At 37.7% G+C, this 22903-nt stretch overlaps 2 protein-coding genes across 2 annotated transcripts in view; one reads left to right on the top strand and one right to left on the bottom strand.

Moving 5' to 3' along the window:
• The window catches only part of LOC145994235 (putative protein phosphatase CG10417), a 41311-nt gene extending 32246 nt beyond the window's left edge, over window positions 1-9065 (top strand). Inside the window, exons 6-7 of the mRNA XM_083130336.1 lie at window positions 5158-5378; window positions 8170-9065. Coding sequence (XP_082986462.1) covers window positions 5158-5378; window positions 8170-8382 — 434 coding nt within the window. The 3' untranslated portion in view covers window positions 8383-9065. The remainder of the gene's footprint in view (window positions 1-5157; window positions 5379-8169) is intronic.
• An 841-nt stretch (window positions 9066-9906) lies between these two features.
• Window positions 9907-22903, bottom strand: part of LOC145994225 (lysosomal-associated transmembrane protein 4A) — a 35431-nt gene continuing 22434 nt past the window's right edge. The window contains exons 5-6 of the mRNA XM_083130324.1: window positions 20592-20748; window positions 9907-12335 (exon numbers count right to left, since the gene is read on the bottom strand). Of these exons, the coding sequence (XP_082986450.1) occupies window positions 11997-12335; window positions 20592-20748 (496 nt within the window). The 3' untranslated portion in view covers window positions 9907-11996. The remainder of the gene's footprint in view (window positions 12336-20591; window positions 20749-22903) is intronic.

The following is a 22903-nucleotide window of genomic DNA, read 5'->3' as shown; positions in this document are numbered from 1 at the left end:
AGGAGCATTACCTTTCGAACAACCCTAGTATATCCATGGCTGACTACATGCCCAGTATTCCTAATGTATAGTGCTCATGTTGACTGTCACGTGAAGGGTCTCCCCAATAACATAGTATAATATAATAACCTAATATTTCAAAGTCTTCATTGCCTAATTGTAACCAAAGCAGGTGACCTAAAATTTATGGAATGTTTCTTTTCATAATCTCAACCTCTGAACAGAGATTTGAAAATATCAGCTGGAAGTGGAGCAGAAACATAATTTTTGCCCATTATCTTGAAACGCTTTAATTGATTTTGTTCAAATGCTATGTCAACCGATGTGTCTGGTTGTTTTGTGTTTCAGCTTAAAACCGTGAACGTTGCTGCATTTTCCGTTATCACAAAATTAATAATGACTCCATTTCGTCCCTCACTCCTCCTAAACTACATACTATACAAAAATATTATGAAGTTGTTAATTAAAAATGTATAGCTTAAGTGATGCAATAACATTTCTAAGATTTTCGTTTCTTATACCACTAAAATGAAGTCCAGACAAATATGAGCAGAATTTGAAGCTTTGGCAAGATGGAGAAAATTGTGTTCTCATTTACCATCTTTTGGTTCAATAAATTCCCGGATATTACTGTTTAGCAATAACGCAGGGAAAATCTGCTTTCGTCAGTCATCTTGAAACACATCATGCGATTTCTCTCAATATCTTTCCAGTGCTTCAACGTATCTTGCACAGCATTTCATAATCAATTTATCTAAATGACTAACTTTATGGTAGTTGTGTCACACAAGTTGTGACGAAAAACTAAGAACTTAGATGTGGAAGCATTTCTTTCCTCTACTCCCCTCTTCCCTAATTTGCCCAATCAAAGGTATTAATTACCTGGATACTTTCGTGGTACAATAATAGCATCTTCGAAATGAGAGATTTATTTATCGTTGCCTAATTTCCAGTCTCAGAATAATAATTATATATATAATTTTTAGAGGCACATATTTGTGGTAAATAAAAAAGCAAAATTTTAGTACAAAAACAGTTAATTTCGGGTTCAAAAGCAGTAAATAAAATAAAATTTCGCTGTTATAGCGGTGAAAAAGCGGTGTATAAAATGACATTTTGGTTTTAAAAAATGTGAATATAAATTTGATTTAAAAACTGCACCTACACAAAATAAACATATCCCTTTTAATAGCACATTTACTGTATGTCGTTGCCACAGTATTATGTTTAATCCTGGGATCCATTTTTGCTTCTCAAATATTTACAGCAGAAGTAATCAATTTTCTGTGAATTGCATAACTCGCAGGATAATTGTGACTTCAGAAACTGTCAGATCGGTAAATAAACTAAATTTTGTGTTTGAGAGTCTATTTTGCATTATTTCGTGACAAAACAGGGTAGAAAAATGCACCTTACACCTTTCAGAAACATGAAAAATTAACATTACAATGTGTTATTTCAGATTTCGTGTTTCGTCAAAAAACAAATATGCATGCTTCTAATAATTATTAATAACTAGCATTTGTTATTTTAAATTTTAATTATACAAGTATCAGTATCAGAGGGAATAGGTGAGATTATCAGGATCTGTATCTGCTGCAAGTGGTATTGGGTCAGCTCTAATAATTATGTATTATTTATGGTGTAATTGTTAGTTTTTTATATAAAAAAGACAGTTGTTTACCAGTAGTCAATACATAAAAGCTCACCCTTGCTGCCCCTATCAATTTTCTCCTTACTATTAACTAGGTTATGTGAGATTCTAAGGGTGATGTTTAGTTAGAATGTAAGTGACCTTATGACAGTATAAAACTTCGTACGTCACGTGCCGGCAACATATTTGTTAAAAACACTAAAAAAAAAAAACAAAAAAAAAACAGCGTGATAAGAAACACTTAGCAGTTCTTCCAAGCTTTCGATTGCATCTCGGAATCATCATCAGGGCTGGTCGAGGGGCGACGGAAGGGACGTGGTTAAAGTTCCGCTGGCGCTTCTCATACAGTGAAGTGACATGAAGTTTTTCATGAAGGATCTGTCCAACTGCTGTCTGAATCTGCACATATGTACATCGTTGATCTTCTCTCAACATTTGTTCAACTGAAGCGCCAAATTTTCATCTGTTGTGGCTGTTGCAGGCTGTCCTGAACGATGTTAGTCTTCAAGGGAGTCCCTTCCTCTCTTAAATTCTGCGAACCATCGTTAGATGGTGGCTTGTGAAGGGCAAGGATCCCCAAATGCACGGTACAATCTTTCACGACACTCACTCTTGCCTAAACCAACTTTGAAGTCATAAAGAAACATAGCGCGGAAATGCTCTCGTTTCAGATTCATCCTTGCTTGAAACGAAACCTCAACTGCTGCTGTGTAAACTATCATGCTGACTCAGCCCATTGTTGGAGTAAGTTGAAACTTGCAGAGTTTCCTATTGAAATGCCAATCTAAATATAGAAACACCAGCTGCATGTTGCGTTGGCTTATTGTTGTTGATTCTCAAAAATTTCAGAGTGACCCCTCATGTGTCCTAATTGCTTGGATATTGCTTTTAAAAAAGATAAAATGATGTACGTGGTGATTTGAATGTTAAAATGTGGCTGTTATCTTGCCATGCTTCTTCCATATAGCATTAGTTTCACATTTCCATACCCTATTCCTCCCATCAGTGGGCATGTAACATGTCAATCGAGAGGAGACATGTTACCTGCAGAGAACAATATACATAAGCATGTTCTGGTGTTTTTGTAAAGACTTCCCTTTCTTGCCATTGAAGACTGGTAGTGAGTTTACATGCTCAGATGACAGTAGTCCTGCATCAGAAATATGTTTGTTGTTTCTTCTTATTTTTTTTATTAAATTCATGAACAGGGAACAGATTTATATGTAAATACATATTTATATATGAAGCTAAAGTCAGTTTTTATTTTCCATATTCGTACATATACATTCGGTTTTGGCTCATATTTTAGTTATTTGTACATATTATTTCCATATTTCAGAACATTTCTCAACATATACTCCATATTTTCGCAGTAACTACTTGTGCCCATGTGACCAAAAATGTTGGGTGAAAATCTTGCTAATAACTGACAAATTTGAAATACATTACTTCTTGCGATATTAAATGCAGTTTTAGTAAATATAAATCCATCTTAAGAGACAGAAGGAAATTCACATTCGAACACTTACAACAACATTTTGTTCATTGTTTTGGAAACAGAAAATGAAAACACATTTTCTGTTGTTTTACAATTAATGTCAGTGTAAGTGTACTGTATTTTATGTGTAGTCGGTCGTATATTATTACCGTATATACGCATGTACAATGCGCGTGCGTGAATAATGCAAACCCTGGTTTTTGATAGGGAAAAGTGACAAACAATTATATTCCGTATATAATGCACAGTACAATCCAGGTTCAAAAAATGAATTTCTTAGTTGTAGGTCATAAAGCTATTGCTAAGGCGATCAACAGTGAATGACAACATTTCTATTCAATTAGTCACCTGTTGCTATGTGGACCAAGAGGAGAATATCCTCTTGTTTAAACAATAAGTCACCAACTCATGCCACCTCCCCCCTCTCCCTCCACTGTGTTTAGCATCCCAAAGATTTCACTCTTTTAACTACCTTATTTATTCTGTAATAGAAAGAGAGATCAAAATTATGTTATGGATTTGCAGTGCTCAGGAAGTTACTTTGTTATTTTTCGCCCAAAAATGCCACTAATACGCATCCCATGTGACGGGAGGTGCATGTTCGAATTCCGCCAGAATGGCACTGCTTTTCTTGGTGTCGCACAAAGTGAAAAATTGTAGGACATGGCCTTTAAACTTTTATGCATGGTTTTGCTCATTTCCTCTTTACTTTTTCCAATAAAGCTTCAAAATATATACTTTTTCCATGACTAATGTAACATTTATAGGAGCCACATTGAGGATCCACAAACTAGCAGTTCGCAGCACAATATTTCTTCCATTATGCCATTTACACACTCCATGTGTGTCATATTATTTGGCAAATAATACATTTTAATTATTTGTTCCTTTTTCCTTATCTTTTCTTTCACCCAAAGTACCCCTTCATTTTGTGATGAGTTTATTTCAACCGCATTGTACATTAGTGTCATCATCTTGAATGGAATACTGTTGCCATATTCAGAAACTACAGAATTCAAGCGTTACGAGCTAAGGTTCCTGTCCCAGGGCTGGTCCCTGGAGAGACAATTGGGGGCGTTAAAACCTTAGTCCTACCGGATTTCATCCTCTGTTTGGAGGGCAGGACCCGTTGACCAACGGGCAACGAGTCAGAGGTAGAGCAGTTAAATCAGTGAGAGACTAATTGAATAGTTAAGTGACTGAGTTTATTTTGGCAAGCACTCCAATAGGTTATTATTAGAAGTTAGGGAGAAGGATTAGCACCATGAAGGGGCAGATACTTATCTCCGGGTCACCTGGATGCTGGTCCTGCTGGCTGGCCTCTGGGCAGCCCTGTAGACGATACTCCATGTCCGGCACTGTCAAGCTCTCGCGACCCGATCTCTATCCTTGGCATGCTAGTTGGCTTCTCCTCCTGAGGCAGGTTGTTAACCCCGTTTATAGTGCTCTTCCAGAGTTGGGAATGCTTAGGATAGGTTTTCCGGGTATATCTGGTGATGCAAGCTTTGCAATGATATAACATGGTAGGGTTCTGTAAACATGAAAAATCAATGCAAGTGTCACAAAATCATGAAATGGCCTTGTACGGTTTCACGTTGGCTGTCCTTGTCGTTGCCTTGTAATCAAAGGGTCCCAGGTTCGATACCCGGTGGAGGCACATAGCACAGTGGTTCAGATCCCATTTTAAACTGTAGGTCCAGTCCTGATTAGCCTTACTGTGCATAAAGTGGATTTAAAACACTAACTCAGTTAATCAATCAATCATGTTGGTTGTCCGAATTATTTCGTGCATGATACGCACCACAGTTTTTGGGGGCAAAAATTTAAGAAAAAGTGCATTATACATGAGTAAATATGGTAAAATGGAAAATTTAAGTCCATATTTAACTCCATATTTTGGTGAACATAACTAAATATGTACATTTTTACTAAATATAAATCCGTTCCCTGTTCATGAAGCAAGGTGTGATGTAAGTGTAGTTTAATTCTTCCTATTTATTTCCAGGTGATCATGCCTACAAACAAGCTCCAAACTTATCTGCAAAAGAACAAATGATCACTGCTCTACCTGATGTCCGAACCCTAACAATCGACCCAGAACAAGATGAGTTTATGGTGTTGGCGTGTGACGGAATATGGAATTTCATGTCTAGCCAAGAAGTAGTTGATTTTGTCAGGCAGCGTATTGAAGAAGGCAGAGAAAAACTGTCCCTCATCTGCGAAGAGGTATGTTTGTGTGTGTACATCTTGATTCTGGGGGTTTTATAATCTGGGTCAACAGCAGTGCTGAAACTGATGCTTACAGAATATAGGCAGTATAGCAAGTTTCATGCTATTAAGCCCACCATAGGTTCATGATGTTCCTTGCCCTGTCCCCTCCCATTGAGAAGAAGTTCTTACTTGTGTGTATTAGACAGCCATCTAACGCATGGTCACTTGCTGCAAGGGCTGTACCCTCCGATGTGTCGTGTTTGTAATGCTGTTTTAAGTATTCAGCATATTCTTGTTGAATGTGCCGATTTTGGTTTCCTTAGGCAGACGTTTAATCTTCCCAGCTGTTTTGTCATCCCTATTGGGAGATGGCAACAGTGTTTTATCAAATGTTTTAGCTTTCTGCGAAGAGCTGGATCTCTTCTACTGTCTATGAGGAAGCTTTTAGTTTATTCTTACTTTTGAATCTGTTTTGTTTTTTCATGTGCAGGTCCTTTTACAACCTTGCACTTTTAATTTTTCCCAAGGGGCTTTTTACACCCCTTGTTGTGAATTTTAGATAAGGGGATCTTTCCTTCATACATTGAAGGGTGCAAAATGGCCTAATGTGCCAACGCACCCAAACATTTTAATTCAGTCAGTATATACTGGGGCATTTTTGCAATGTGAAATCACTCTAAATAGCTATTAATGTTGACAATCCAAGTTTTAAATTCAGTGAGGTTTGGTAATTTGTAAATAAGTTTTCTTGTTTAACCTTTTGCAGCCCAAGGCCATTTTCACAGGTCCCTTTGGTGCCAGAGCCGATTTTGAGCAAAATGCAGAGTTATAATTAAATGAGTGTAGATCGGAGGCTAATTGCCCTAGAGAGATGAATGATATACTGTTGTACGCGGAATGAACCAGAGATTCAGACTATATAAAATTTATGCAAATTCGGCATATATGGGGTGGGGGAGAGGGGAGAACCCCCCAAATTCCAAAAGTTCAGGGGAAAAATGGGATTTCCCCCCTCCCCCAAGAAAAAAGTACATGAGAGTGTCAACATGCACATTGAAATTTTTGCTGGCATGTAAGGAATACAAAAATATTTGCATTATCATCATATGACCAATATGTAACGCGAGTTGTACCCCCAAAAGGAATGGTCAGCACACCACTGATTCAAGATTCAAAATGCAGCATTACCTTGAGATGACTGTACCTCAGGGGCTAATTGCCCTAGAGAGATGAATGATATACTGTTGTACGCAGAATGAATCACAGATTCAGACAATATACAAATTATGCACAGTCGGCATATATATGAAGAGGGGAGGGGGAATCCCCCCAAAAAGTTTTTTTTTTAAAAATCCCCTTCCCCCAAAAAAAAGGACATGAAAAGGTTAACGTGCACATAGAAATTATCGCTGGCATGAAGAAACAGAAAAATATTTGCGTCATTATCATATGTAAGGCGAGTTGTACCCCCGAAAGGAAAGGCCTGCTCGCCACTGTCACAAGCTTTGGATTTCAGCAAAATGCAGGGTTACATTGAAATAACTAAAGCTCAGAGGCTAATTGCCCTAGAGAGATGAATGATATACCGTTGTATGGGGAATTAATCACAGATTCTGACGATATAAAATTTATGCACATTCGGCGTATATTCATTTTTAGACAATGCAGGGTAACCTTTGTAGCCACTTGTGAAACACTTGTGCTTAAGAACAAAAGCTTTTCTTCAGCTCACCTCGAACTTCCATTCTTACGATGCAGTTTCAACAACCCCTCTTCCCCAACCCCCGCTTGCTCCTGCATGGAAAACATTCCTTTTGACCTCAGGTACCGATAAACAAACGTACTTCGAATGCAGTTTCCAGGGGTGAGGGAAACTCATTGCTTAAGAACAACAAAGCCAGCCTTCCTTCGTCGGCAAAATTTTTCCCTTGAAAAAAGGTCTCCTTTTCCCCTGCCATTTTCATGAAAAAAAAAACAAAAAAAACGTGCAACAAATCATTTCTGTTAAATTACATGTGTTAACAACAATATGAAAATAGAAAATCGGAATTCTAGCCAAAAATAGCGAAGTTATATAACGTAAAAACTACGACCTTGAAAGGGTTACCTAAGAGCATCTCGATCGAGACAATCTGGCACCAAAAGCTTAAAATTCTTATTTTGTATAATTTTGTGATAAAATATAAAGGAAAATAACATAATCCTATTTTTTAGGGCTATACAGTTATCATTATTTATTTTTAGCATTGTATATTTTCATCAGTGAAACATTCATGGCCATAAATATACAGGGTTTCCACGTTATGCATTGGAAGTTGTTTTATTAGATTCAGCAACTCGAACAGCTTCTGCATGTGTAATGTGGTGTTGCCTGCAGACTGTGTGAGGAGTGAAATGAGAAAGTAAACTGAAAAACTAGACAACCCCGTTGATACTTCTTAGGCAGGTGGGTAGTGTGGAGAAAAGAAAATCATCAAATAGACCAAGGATTTCAAACGAAACCGTGGAAAGAATGCTATATTCTGCATTGAAGAGTCCTCAAACTTGCTCAACAATTTGGCCTTTTTCCGTTGACTGTGTGACATGATACAGTTCATGCAAAATATATTTTAATCACTAAATCATGGTTTTTTTTACCTGTGAAACAGTTTTGAGTTGCTGAACCTAATGAAACACCTGTCAAGGTATACATACCATTTACCCCACCAGGAAACCCTGCATGTAAACAATGCACATATTTTATAAATTTTAATAACTTGGTTATAACTAATGCAGCTCCTTAATTCTGCGAACATTTAATTTTCAGCTCTTTGACCACTGCTTAGCCCCGAACACCTTAGGAGACGGAACAGGTTGTGACAATATGACAGCAATTATTGTGAAATTTAATCCAAGCCTGAAGGAGATTTCCGTGAATTCACTGAAACGAACTCCCTCCAGTGAAAATGTGCTAAACGATGACGACCCCAAGAGACAAAAGCTTGAAAATGCCACTGCAGAATCTTCTGTGACGGTGTGAAGACGTTTTTGGATACTGGAAAAACAAGTATAAACTTCTTTAAAACTCAAGTAGAATTGCTTACAAATTAATATGTTGAAAGTACTAAAAAAAAAAGAAAATTGTTTTGTATAGTTGGAAAGAAGTGGTTCAGCATGTGTGTATTTGAAGTGTGTGCACATTGTTGGGATTGCATCACTGGAAGTGAAGACGAACTAATTCTGAAATTTTGCAAGGGTGATGTTCAGACGCTAAAGAACATGCATACTGATTCATGTTGGGTGAAAAAATCCAGTTTTATTGGATGCACATGTTTACATAGTTACTATACTGTGATAACATAGTAGACTTGTACATCTGGTTATATGTTATTTTTAATAAGTTAATGATTTGTCTACATAACTTTTTGGAACATGCATGTAAGTGTTTCAAATCTTGTTTCCAGTTTCCATTATTTTATTATTGTATTAAGAGCAGCAGTTTTTTTATTCAGTAAGTGCTGTTAACAAATGCGGTTGACTAGTAATATTTTTTTAAAACTAAGTCAGTGCAGTACATCAGTTTATTTTCCCATGTGTGCTCGACTGATAAATGATTATTGTAAAAGTAATTACAGCAAATGTATCAAACAACTGATAATATTGTATTCTATTTCATTCACACTTTTGAAGCTTGAGTTTAAAGCAGATTTATTGTAAAACTGCTATCATGTGTTGTTCTTTTTTTTTTTTTTCAAACAAAACCCCTGGTTAGATTTTAAATTTGGCAAGTTTGGATCCGTAAGTGATTTCTCTTTCCTCTTGAAAGTTATGTCGATTCAATACTCCATGTACACTATGTAGCCAAAAGTCACTGAACACCCAAGTGAATGTGGTAGTAGTATCATGGTCTGGGGCTGTTTTTCCTGGTTAGGGCTAGGGCCATTAGTTTCGGTCCATGGCAACATGAACAGTTGTGTTTACGAGGACGTTTTAGAAAATAGCATGCTGCCCACACTGTGGCAACAGTTTGGAATGGGCCCTTTTCTCTTATAAGCACGATATTGCCCCTGTCCATTGCATCATGGTTTGAAGACAATCTGGTGGATGTGCTTAGCTCAAAGCCCCAACTGGAATCCCATATAATATCTATGAGATGAACCGGTGTGTTGGTTGCGTGCCAGACCAACTTGACCGACAACCACCCATGAACAATTCACGAGGCTACAGCACGAATTGAAAAATAATCTACCAGAACTTTGTTGAAAACCTGCCCCGGAGAGTAAGAGGGGGAGGTCAGATATCTTGTTAGTTATCTGGGTGTCCAGTGACTTTTGGCTATGTAGTGTACAGTTCATATTGCTAATGTGGAAATCATTCCTTCCCATGTGTGGGACTTGAGCATAAAGAAGTCTCCTGCTGGGCACCACATGGCAACACTGTCACCAATAGGATGGAAAGGCTTGGCAGAAAGAATAACGTAACCCTACATCTCACCTTTGCAGGTTGAAAAAAAGAAAAACAACATTCTATGGGAAATAGGACTTGCAAGAGTACAGAAAGCACATTTAAACTTATTACTTTTATTCTGAAAGTAAAGGCCATGTTACATGAGCATATTGATAAGCATACAAAAACAAAAATGCCCAAATCAACAATTATATTTTTCACATGAATGTTACAAGATTCACATACATGGAACATGAATATAGTATACTTTCTACTTCATGTTGAATATTAAAATAAATATAACCTTTAATTTCTGAACTGCCCAAAACAGTCCGTATCTTCCCTTTCAGATCATAAAATCCAAAGCAAAATTTACAACGAAGGCATTATGCAAATGCCTTCCTTCTGCGATATTTTAATCTATCCAGTATCTCCTTCCACTGTTTTGGTATACTTGTCTTCATAATAAACAATGAAAATAAACCTAAACATTGTACTTAGTACTAAAATAATATTAACACTCCCAAATTCATATTCTCACATGGAAATGAACAAGTGCAAACTGTGCCTGTAACATGAAACAATACATAAAATGAGGGAAAATAATTCAAACAATTTATAGTGCAATTCGATCAACACATCACAACTTTTTCAGTGCATTCCTAATGTAAATGTTATGGTTTGAACTTTGGGCAATTTCAGTTATTTTCAATATTTATTCATCTGTTTGTTTTTTCATGTAACTTGGAAAAATTATTATTAATCTTTAGTTTTTCTTGGAGGGAAAGCTTGTATACAGATACGTACTATTTACAAATACATTCTGACAAGTTTGTGTAGGAAAACAATTGTCATTATTTTCAACAATGGACTTACATTAAAAATTTCCACTTTCAAACACTACCCACTGACTTATCCATTCATTCCAATGAGCTTGCGTAGTGGGCAAATACCCTTCTTTCATCTCAATATTAGAAATTTTCATGAAAAATAAAGCTTGCTTTTTAGTTTTATAGGAAACTACTACTTAATACTGAAAAACAAACTACAGTGGAACTCCATTTTCACACAGTCCTGCATTATATCTTTATTTTCTGTCCCAATGAAACAAAAGCTCAGATTTTGAGTTCTGAAGCCCTAAGGCCCTGAAAAATGCAGAACTGAACTCCCACTGTATCTACATACAAACTATTGCTTAGTTTTGTAGTAAAACTAGAAAAATGTTATTCACTCAATAATAGCAACTTACCAAAATAATAATGACCTGTCAAGAGGCAGTATGTCAAGGTTACTAATTGAGCTCCTTTCTCCGACAAAAGTTGGGTGATCTGTTTGGTAGCAGAATAATCTATTGTGTATGTTCTCTATCCGAAGACATATTCATGTATACAGTTTTTGCTTCTACCCTCAAGACAGTCATCAATATCTTGATAATGTTATTAAGTGATTATTTTGCTGAATTTTTAATAATTTATGATGGTACACTTTCAAACAACAATATTTAATGTAGTACTATTGGGTAACAATATATAATTCCAAGCTACACCTGACTACCAGGTTCTAGATTATATACAAATATTAAATATTACCCTTCCCCCTTTTTTTTTTTCGTAAAATTGCTTCTTTTCCTCTATCACATGTAAATACCATTAACTGTTGGCAAGGGTATTAGAAATGGAATGCTATACATGAAAAAAATACTAAACGAACTGTAAAAATTGCCTCTTATGTACTGCAAAATGCATTTTCAAACTTTTTACAGAGGACTTCTTTGATCAATAATTGATACATGCATTTGACCAATAACATGTTACCATATGATAAAATCATCAGACGACATCATCATACACGTGTACATTAAATACCCTACAAGAAATTTACATTTTCTTTCTTTTTTACTATTTTCTGCAGGTACGAAAATACATGTGAACTACTAAATATCATTTAAAGCAAAAAGAAAGGATAGAATCACTGGGTTCAAAAAGCAACAATTTTGTATCTTAATGGTTTAATTCAATTTTGACTAGGTGTTACCACGACGACTTAAAACTAGCGAAGTGCATTGAACAACACACATTTCCTTTTTTTTTTTTTTTTTACAATGAACAAACAATTTTAAAACAATATATATATTATTGCAAAAAATCAAGTAAGCCTATACAAGGAACTTGTGCACTTAAAAAGTGGAAATCATAAGAAAAAGTATACTTAGGCAGACTTTGGTTGCTGTTGGGAGGTTTCGGAGACTGGTGCATCAGAAGTGGCTGCCTGTTCTTCTGCAGCTGGCGGAGGGACAGATGTGGAGGTCACAGAATTGCTGTAGGCTGGAGGGGGAGTCAGGTCAACAGTGCTGGTGTAGGCTGGAGGAGGGACCACCATAGGGTTCTTTTTGTAATAGAAAGGATCATTAATGGCAGTCTCGTAGTCCGGGAGATCCGGAAGAAGAGACTGGCTATCGGGATCAATGAAGTGGATGGTCCTTTGGGCAGCAGCATTCCGTAAAGTCAGGTACTTGTAGCAATTCCACACAATTCCAATGAAGTAAGCCTGCGTATAAGGATGAGAGAATCAATGGCCAAGATCAAATCATTTATACTGTTATTAATTTTTGAGCATGGTCACATTTCATATGAAATAATTTTATTTTTAAACCTTAAACACAAAGATGTGACGTGTCTAATTTAGGTGAGGCAGCTAATGCTAGGATGTGGCATATGCTACATTTGGCATTTTCAGCTTTTTGTGGCGTAGCATGGGCATTTCGGATGGGAACACCAAGTCCGAAGGAAGGATTTTTGCTTAATAATTTACTTACGGAATTAGTTGCCACAGGTATTGTTTATTTGCCTGAAGTCAGCCAATAAAACATCATCCATGCATGTTTTAGGTAGAAAAGGAGATGCCTCACCATCCGACAAATGTTTTGAACTCTGGTGTTTTATACCTTTTGAGCATGATGCAAGTCATTAAAAACCTACCTGAATCACAAGCGCCTCTGAACAACAGTAAACGTCATTGTTGTGGGCGATCCAACTACTGATTGATTTGGTTTATTTTACTTCGCTTTTCTACCACTTTTGGTTAATCACTAATATCAATATGAGTGATATAAGATATTGATGAAGGGACACACAAAGAACACCCATGCTCACGCCAGGATTCGAACCAGTGACCTCTGTCGTCTTAGCTCGCTGTGCAAAACACACCGACACACGCAAGGCATAGACGGTCCGAAGAAATGTAGGAATTCTGCTTCCAAGCTTTCCCTCAAGATGTGCAGGAAAGAACCTTTACGCCAAGCCTACCTGGTGTCCGGCCAGGAAAGGCATTGAAAAAGAAATGCCAGAAGGAGTGTTCTTAGTGGAGCGTTGCAAGTGCATCGCGAAAAATAGCTATTATAATGCCATGAAGGTCGAACATATATTTGAAATTAGTTGAGTTTTACTTTATATTTAGAGCATTTTTGAAATTTTAAACAAACCGGGGAGTGCCGGGCATATGGGTGTACTATAACGATACGCTACTGACTGTGACTCAGATAATGTTCAAAGATACATGTTTTGAGTGCTACAACACGAGCCTTGAGGCATCTTAGTAATAAGTAAAGTCTGATTCTCGCTATATCTGGTGGGGCATTTCCCACTGAAGCAAAAGCACAGCTTTTACATTAGAAATTATTTTCTCAAAGTATCAACCGCAAGTGTGCAATTCTTGCCATGGAAATGGAACAGGGTTAGCAATTTGCCAGTTTTTTTTGTTTTTTTTTTTAAAAAAACCTGCTAACTGGGGTTTTTCAGGTTATGTTTACAAATAAATATATATAGGGTGTTCCATATAGGATGCCGAATTAGAAAATTAAATAAAAATAGGGAAAATATCATGGAAATAGTTATATTTCACATATATGTAAGCAGTAACATCTCCCGTTTACGTATGAAAGGCATATGTCCACTCGTACTGAGTCTGCATGCATTTATAAGCTCCACAAAATTATTGATAACCCTCTCGCAGATGTCTGTCCCGATGCCTCCAATCACCCGTATGATTTTCGCCTTCAGTTCCAAAAGGGTTTGTGGTTTGTTGGCATACACCTGTGATTTCACAAACCCCCATAAGAAGAAATCACAGGGTGTAAGATCACATTACCTTGCCAGTCATTCTTGGTCACCGTGCAAACAAACTAGTCAAAACAATTGAGGCTACATTAATCGGCATGACAACAGCTACCAACATTGGTAAGAACAGATCTGCCAACCTCAAAACAAAATATAATGTATAACACGTGGTGCGACAGGCCATTGAGGCCCCAGGCCTACCTACCGACTGCGAGCTGCACTCCCACCTGATTGTACACCAAGGTGGGAGATCATCCCGATTACGGGGTAACGTGTGGTCAGCACGATGAGCCCCCGTTGTTGTAGATTTCCATGACGGGGTTATGCTACTCATTCGTAGCTCCCATTTCCTCATGAGGGGGGGGTTGCCACCGGTCCCATACGCAGGCTAAAATCTCAGGAGAAAAAGCTGTTACGCTTCCCTCTGGAGACTCAAACCTGCATCTCGTAGCAGGAGCCCAAAGCATGATACCTTAACACGGCCACGGTGTGGGACAAATGATTAAATTAACTAAAAATATTTGACCAACAGTTTGATTCTACTCTTGCTGGATGGTGTAATAGATAATAGATTTGTGATCAATTTCTAGGGTAGCATAGCAATACTATACCATCCTTGAGCTGCGGTGGTCTACTTGGTAGGGAGAGCAGGGTTCGATTCTCGGGGTTGGTGACCTAAGGTCGGAATTTTTCTGGTCTTGTCCCAGCATAAAACAGCTCTGAGGCTCACCCAGCCTCAAATCAATGGGTACCTATGGCAACAATGGGGATTCAAGGTGGATGGAGTGAGGTTATGATCGCATCACCTCCAAAATAGCAAAGATCGAGAATTTGTGGGGCCCTACCACCACATCCCCTGAATATGTCTTCATGGCACGGTGCTATATGCAATGGGAACTTTACCTTTACCTACTATACAACACACGATACGTGCACACAGACTTTTGAATCTGCTTACACAGTTTGTTCACAGTATATCACAATTGTCTTTCCCATTATTTTTCTGGATGTTTCAAGCTTAAATATCTCCTCCGGGTATGCCATGCCAAAATTATACGTCCGACTCATTTAATTGTCTTGGTTGATTTAGTCCAAATGGAATACCATATCCATCCTCCAAAATATCTGGCTTCTATGAAAACGGCAATTTCCATGATCAAAACCTTAGTGACCCCAATTTGGCCCCCAACATGCATTTTTTTAAAAAAATATTGTCCAAGTAATGACCTAAAATATTTGTCTCCTTTCTTAATGTCCAAAATGTAGTTTAGGCAGAGATTTCAAACTGTCATCAGACTTTAGAGCTACTTCAGAAATACTTTGAACAAATGCAAAACAAAATCATTCCCAAGGTGTATTTGGTTGAGATTAATTTAAGCTAAAACCTCTAAATTTGCTGCAGTTATTGTGGTCTCCAAATTGGTAACTTACCCCCACCCTTCCTAAACAACACACACTATATTACAGTTTTTATTAAAAACTTCAACCTCAAGTGATGTCCTACAGTTAAGAAACTTGGGGTTCTTAATCTACGAAAATGTAACCTAAAATATTAGCATAATTTAAAGCTCTTGCAAGGCATGTTAAATCGGTCTGTTGTCCACAATTTTTAAACATGGTGAACAATTTTTCTCTCATACAATATGAAACCAATTCTTCAAGTTATCTTGCAACCCAAAAGCTTTACATTTATGGCAATATTACAGCACCTTGAATAACGTAGTGTGGAAAACAACCCAAGAAACTGGTTCCCCAGACGGATGAGAAACATAGATGGCAGTGTGATCAATGTCGGTGCTAATTTTCTTATGAAAGTAATGCGGCTTTATTAGTTTTTGGAATATATTATGTAGATTTGTTTGTCTTGATAGGCGGTACGTGAATTGATGGAAACAGTTATATTTGTGGAGTGATTTGAATGCTATTTTACAGTCTGGAAGTGTGTGTCACTAGTGTGACAGTGTGAACACCCCGTTTCGCTTGTCCCATTGGTTTGAAAGTTTCCTTACACTCATGTTGATGCCACTAAGAACGTTTTGTGGGGTTTCCCTTGTCATTTCATGGAATCATTATCATCATCGCCGCGATTAGTTTAAAGTGGAAGAAAAGAGACAGTAAATATCCAAAATACAAATGCTTCAGTGTGTATATATTTAAAAGAAATGATGATTGTGATAATAATAATGAACCTAATTCATACACAAAAATTTAGTTGCCAAGAGCATTCCACGCGTATTTTTTCTCCCGTATTATTAACGAAAGTATGACGATAACAGGACGTGGTCGACTGTCTAGAATATTCGTTAATATCTTCACGACCACTGTACCAAATATCATGGCAATTATCACATTCATAGAAATGCTTCATGTAAAAGAATCAGACGTTGCAGCGAAAACTCCATTTACTTCCATTATAAGCAGACGAATACCAAGCACCGGGTTCAACATCGCAGCGGATCATTTTCGAGTGGAACCAGCCAGAGTATGAAGAACTGTGCCATTTTCCATACTACATTATTCAAGGTGCTGTAGCAATATGTATGTTTGCGATTTTACCATCACTTCTCACAAACTCCGACAACACATTCTAGAGAGTTTTGGAAAAAGGAAGAGCAACATAAGGAAAATCAGTTTTTGAATGAGTTGATGTTTTAAGTCCACTTGGTGCACAGTAAGGCTAATCGGGACTGGACCTACAGTTTAAAGTGAAATCCGAACCACTATGTGCCTCCACTGGGGAAAATCAGTGTTTCATTCACCATCTTGAAACATTCTCCGATTTCACTCACATGTAATACTATACCAATACAGTCTATCAAGTTTTCTAGCTGCCAAAACATGTTATCATAGTCACTAAATAGAAGACTTGTCCATATTTGCCCATCCACCCCACCGATGATCTTAAATCATGCATTATGTTTCGATAACTTTATTGTCAAATTACAGTGCAAGTAATGCCATGATGTTCCTGTAAGTTTCATACACAGCTCAAAACTGTAGTCTACATAAGTTTTTTTAAAAAAAACAACCATTTTTTCAAAAAAAACAACCATTTTTTCACTTATTTTTTGGTGGTTTTTCGAGGTGGGCTTTTCCGATCAAACCCACATGGGGAAAACGGGACTGGGCCCACCCTGGAATGGAACGCCTCCCAGGCAGGTACCATTTTGAACCTTCATGTCTCACAATTACCTTCGTAGGGGTTTATTATTTTTAAAAAATTCATTTTGATATTTTTCTAATTTTTTTTAGCATAGGCTTTTAATACCAAAACAGACGAGATAAAATTTGTAACTTTTATCGTAACTTTTATCATTTTTAGTTTCCGAGACAAATTTTTATTTCAACACCTCGCATAATTTTAAACTTCCCACTGAAAACACACTTGGCATTGGAGCAATATCTGGGAAAATAGTGTATATACAGGGTGTCATTTTAATGGCGCCCACGGACCACGGAAACGTGTAGAGGACATCAAAACAAACTTTTCTCAGTAACATTTTTCTCGTTGGTGCATTGTTTCGGCGCTACAGTCGTTCAAAAAAGCCCATCTTGCCACCTGAATGCTGGCAACCACACACAACATTTGATTGCATTTGTGACGTCATATCCCGTCGTGAGGCGATGAATTCCAGGGTTGCCAGGAACACACATATTCTGTGAAAAATGACATAGCTACAACCAGCCACATTATGTACCGTAAAATTAAATGAGAAAACACGTTGTGTAATGTAACGGAGTAAACAAACGATACGAAAAATGGTAGAATGAAAATAGAATTCAAGTGGAAGTGGTCATATCGAATTTTGTCTCAGCTTACATGTTAGATATTTGCTGTGACACACTGAAGAGATGACAAAATAGAAATGAAAGAACTCAAAATTCCAAAGGTAAGCAACACATAGGTTAATATAATGTATATTCAGGGCATTATGAGACCGAATACACATGTAATAGTTTGCAACTGTGAACATGGCATTATATTCACTACTGATTCATCATTAGATCGTTACTGTGGTTGTACGTGTTTTAGCCGAAATGTAACAACGTGAACCTCGGATACTTCCCTTACCAGCACAAAAGTACCACATGGCATATGGACACAAACCTGTAGATATCAACCTTGCAACGAGATTTGCAAATATTTGACATGTACCTGGGCGTAAACAGCCACATGTAAGCTGTAAGTCCAATAACATTTATTGTTGTTGATATTTGATATGTAGGCTGAGACAAAATCCAATATTGACACTTCATTTTGAAAACAATTTTTCACCATTCTCATATCATTGGTTCACGTCTCCCTTCCCCGGAGATGACTTCTGATCTTCTGGCTGGTAGGCTATGATGTTCGGTCTTCTGGACGTGTTTCTAGTTTCATTTTACAGCTAATATTGTGGTTGGTAGTTTGTCATTTTTCACAAAATTTATTTCTAACTTGCAACCCTGCCGTGTGCCATTTCGCCGCAGGAAATGACGTCACAGATACGATCAAATGTGTTGGGTTGCCAGCATCCAGGTGGCAAAACGGTCTTTTTTGAACGGCTGTAGCGTCAAATCGACGCACCAACGAGAAAAGTTGTTTGTTTTGATGTCCTCTATACGAATCTGGGTTCCGTGGGCACCATTAACCACTTGCCTGATTAACCCGAGTTAACTCGGAATTTGTTTTTGCTTTACATATTATTTACCCGAGTTATCTCGTTAAAATCGAGCAACCGCAGTGCACTTTTCTGCCTACCCGGATAGACTCGTTTGAGCTTTAAAAGGTGTTAATTCCCATTTTGGCCACTAGATGGAAGGCCATCTACCGGATTCCCATGACACTACATAGTTGTGGTCGTTCTGTGAGTGTAGTGTCAAAACGTACAGAGCGTTTTTGTGTTGTGAATACATTCTGTTCATGTTTTAGTGTTTTCCATCGTGTGAAGAACAACAAGATGAGTAACGATAAGCTTAGACAACAGTATAGAGGAGGAGAAGGAAAAATGGATGTGAGTGGAAGTGATACAACAGTGGACAGTGTGTGTACTGACGGGACAGATACAGATAGTTGTGGTGGTGTACAGTCGCCTTCTAAAATATTTTCTTTGGTATATGATTTGTTGGGAAAGGGGTACTGTTTGACAATGGACAATTATTATAACTCCCCACAACTTGCAGATCTGTTCATTTCGAAAAAGCTGATGTATTTGGAACACTGAAACGCAGTAGGAGAGATGTACCACAGACTCTAAGAACAGCCAAATTGAAGAAAGGCGAAGAAGTAGGGTTGCAATGCGGCAAAGTGACAGTCATGAAATGGAAAGATAAGAAGGATGTGACATTGTTGTCAACCAACCATTCTGTTGAAATGATGACTGTAACACAAAGTCACAAAGCCAAAATTAAACCACGAGTGGTGGTCGATTACAACGACAAAATGGGTGGTGTTGATCAGCATATTGCTTCATACGCCACACCAACAAAGCGTGGCAAAAAGTATTATAAAAAGATTTTCTTTCATCTGTTGGATCTGTCTCTTTGGAATTCAACATTAAAACGTGAAGACATTTTATTTTCCGCAGTTTATATGCTATTTTGAAACATTTGTAGTACTTTCCATGTATGTACGAGTTAACTCGGGTTAATAATTATGGAAGTTTTTTGAATAGTTTGGTAACCTTATTTGACCCCAAAAATAGAATTTCATTACTGTTCCTTAATTGCCGATATCGGTACATTACAAACACACAATAAAAAAAAATGTGTAAAATATGGACCACTTTTGGGAAAATAAAGTGTCAGGCAAGTGGTTAAAATGACACCCTGTATAATGCCGTCACACTCAGCACCAAATGTTAGGTATTGAAGTCAGACTGCTGTTCTTTACTCTCCCTGGAAACAATCCTCCATTCGCCCATGTATGTCATTGGTCTCCCTTCAACAAGCTGTTACTTTCAAATTTCTATACATGTTGTTGTTGTGCTAAAAATCAAGCAAAACTGAAGCAAGTTGCTAATATTCTGCAGTTTCATTGGCATTCAATTTGCTTACCTGATATTAAAAGTGATAAATATTATAAATTTTCATATTATTTGTAGTCCAAAAATTATAAAATAGATTAGTATGAAGACTTCAACACAGAAATAATAATTTGCATAGGAACCCATTGTCGTCCCATTATGAAATTTCGCACACAAAGAGTCAATTGATGTCTTCAAAACATATACAGTATTTTTTTCAAAAAAATGAAAAGGGGTGTTTTTGATATTTAAAAAAAAGCATTTTTTCGAGTTTCTGAAAAATTACAAAATTCAAATCGCACAGTCATGTTGCATTTCAAATTAAAAAGCTCATTAAAACCAGAAGAGAATGACACCAATTTGAACTCTCTACGTCAAATAGTTTTTGTGCTACAGCTGTTTAAATATTTCAAAATGTCAAAGTTTGGGATTTTTGCTTCTTTGAAAGTCAATAACTCAAAAACTAAGAGCCGAAAAAATCTGAAATTTGGCAGTTCTCATCAATTTTACTGGTATTACCACTGTAACAAAAATTATCAATTTCTGAGATGTCAAGGTTCAGACCATTGGTATCTAAGAGTTCATTCTTTACAGCTCTGTTACCATTAATATTTTTAAGAAGCCCCACAATACTCTACCCTACATGTGGTAATGAAAAATTACATCACGAAAAATTAACTTACCTTAAACATCATTGTGATCACTACCGCCAGAAGAACCAACAAACTAAGCAACTGGGGATCCATGTTCAGTAGCTCATTGCGGAATGGAATATTTGGGTTTCCTTCTATGATCTGATGCACATTTGGTAGGTAGCAGAAGTAGCCAACAGTTGTCAAACTGGAAAATAACAAAAGCAATCATTAAATTACAACAAAACAATGTGAAATTTTACATTTACGAACTGTTTGCAAGATAAATGTGAATGTATGGTTACGATTTGTCACTGACTTGATTGTTTGCTCATATACATGTTGGCTACTCACCGGGAATTATGCGTGAATTTTTCTCTGTAGACGTGAAAAATTATTAATCCAAGTCCCACTGAATTTGTACATATTTATGCATGCCCTGAGGCAAGTTTTTCACAGTTTAGCCTTTACTTTTACTAAGGAAATAGGAAGCTCCGTGGAAGTAAAACAGAATTCTGTCAATCCATTTGATTTGTTAGTGTCCTTTGCAGAACAACGAAAGATTGTTGTTGCAAGATAAGATACAAGGGTCGTTCAAGGTTGACCGGGATTTTCGTACGTAAAAAATCGATGAATAGCCGGATCATGATGAAACGTGCGGGTGACGTAATGTATTCCTTCGCTAGTAACTAGCGCCCTGCATGACTTATTTTGCGCATGCGCAGCAGTTGCAGCGAACATGGCGGCAAGCAGTGTGTCTGTGGCTGTGGAGCAGCGGTGCAGGATATTGCTGCCGAGGTGAATATCAGTGTCGGGAGTGTTGAGACAATCATTCACGACCACTTACGCTTCCGCAAAATCTGTGCAAGGTGTTCCCCGCCAGCTGACATTCGATCAGAAGTGGACACGCAGGACGGTCTGTGAACAGCTTCTGAATCGGTTTCGAGCAGAAGGTGATGAATTGTTGCAATCCATCATCACGTGTGATGAAACATGGTTGCACAATTCAACCCCAGAGACCAAAAGACGCAGCATGGAGTGACGGCATAAAGGTTCCCCGCCCCCCAAGAGAAGCAAAACGCAGCCGTCCGCTGGAAAGATCATGGCAAGTGTCTTCTGGGACATGGAGGGTGTTATCCATGTGGATTTTCTGGACAAAGGGAGAACGATTAATGCCCAGTATTACTCCACATTGTTGAGTGGTGCTGTACGAAAGTCCATTCGCAAGAAAAGACCTGGGATGTTGTCTGGAAATGTCATTCTTCTCCATGACAATGCCCGCCCTCACACGGCCAATGTGACAACAACAACTCTGGCCGACATGCGCTGGGAAGTTCTGCCCCATCCCCCTACAGTCCGGATTTAGCCCCCAGTGATTATCATTTGTTTGCACCCCTTAAAGACCATCTGGGAGGGAAGAAATTCACGACAGACAAAGCACTGCGGAGCCATGTCCTCCAGTGGCTACGACAACAACCATGTTCTTTCTATGCCAAAGGAATTCGGGAGCTGCCAGAACGATGGCAACGGTGCCTCGGCGTGCACGGAGAATACTTTGAAAAACCGAGATAGTTTGGTGTTTCTTCTGCTACCTATTTCCTCTGCAGAAATAAAAGTTCCGGTCAACCTTGAACGACCCTTGTATATTGAAGTTGATTAGGCACGCTTGAGGTTTGAAATTCTTATACAATTAACAATTTTTTGTAGATTAGTATATCCTGTAACATTTGTCACTTGTTTGTAGATGTATTTCGAGTTTGAGTATGACAAATGAAGAGTCCAGACCTTAAATTAAATATTTTAATGTGTATACCATTGAATTAAATTAGAATTTTTGGATTCATTGGAATCACACAGACCATTTATATTGTTAATATAACTAACTGTGTGTGGGTGGTGAGACGGTAATACGTAAGGTTAAAATAGAGAAGACATCTGCTTGTGCCCTTGAATTTTTTAACAGTTCGCCTTGAAAACCGGGAATTATACTTTAATTTTATCATGGTCCTATAGTGGACAGCCTGATATTGTATGCTTGTCTCCTTGCACACTCCAAGGATTCCATGTTTAAAACTGAACACTGCCGAAAGAGGCCATTGTAAACAAACCATACGTCCTGTACAGGACAGGAGGCATAACAGGCACATCACTTGTAAAGTGATAAGCATACGATGTGTACAAACAATCAAGTCAGTGGGAGATCATACCCAAACATTCACAATTATCTCACAAACAGTTTGTTTGCAACCCCATGTTTACCAAGACTTTCTTCATTCTACTATTGTGTACTCGTAAAATTACATAACTGTTAAAAATGCCATAAGGACTTGACAATACTTGAAGAAGCGGAGCGTAGATCTGCG

The sequence above is a fragment of the Lepisma saccharinum genome, chromosome 1, assembly GCF_977018435.1.
Source record: "Lepisma saccharinum chromosome 1, izLepSacc3.1, whole genome shotgun sequence".
NCBI classification, from domain to species: Eukaryota; Metazoa; Arthropoda; class Insecta; order Zygentoma; family Lepismatidae; genus Lepisma; species Lepisma saccharinum.
Note: the sequence above shows the minus strand (reverse complement) of the source record. Positions and strands in the feature narration are given on the sequence as shown.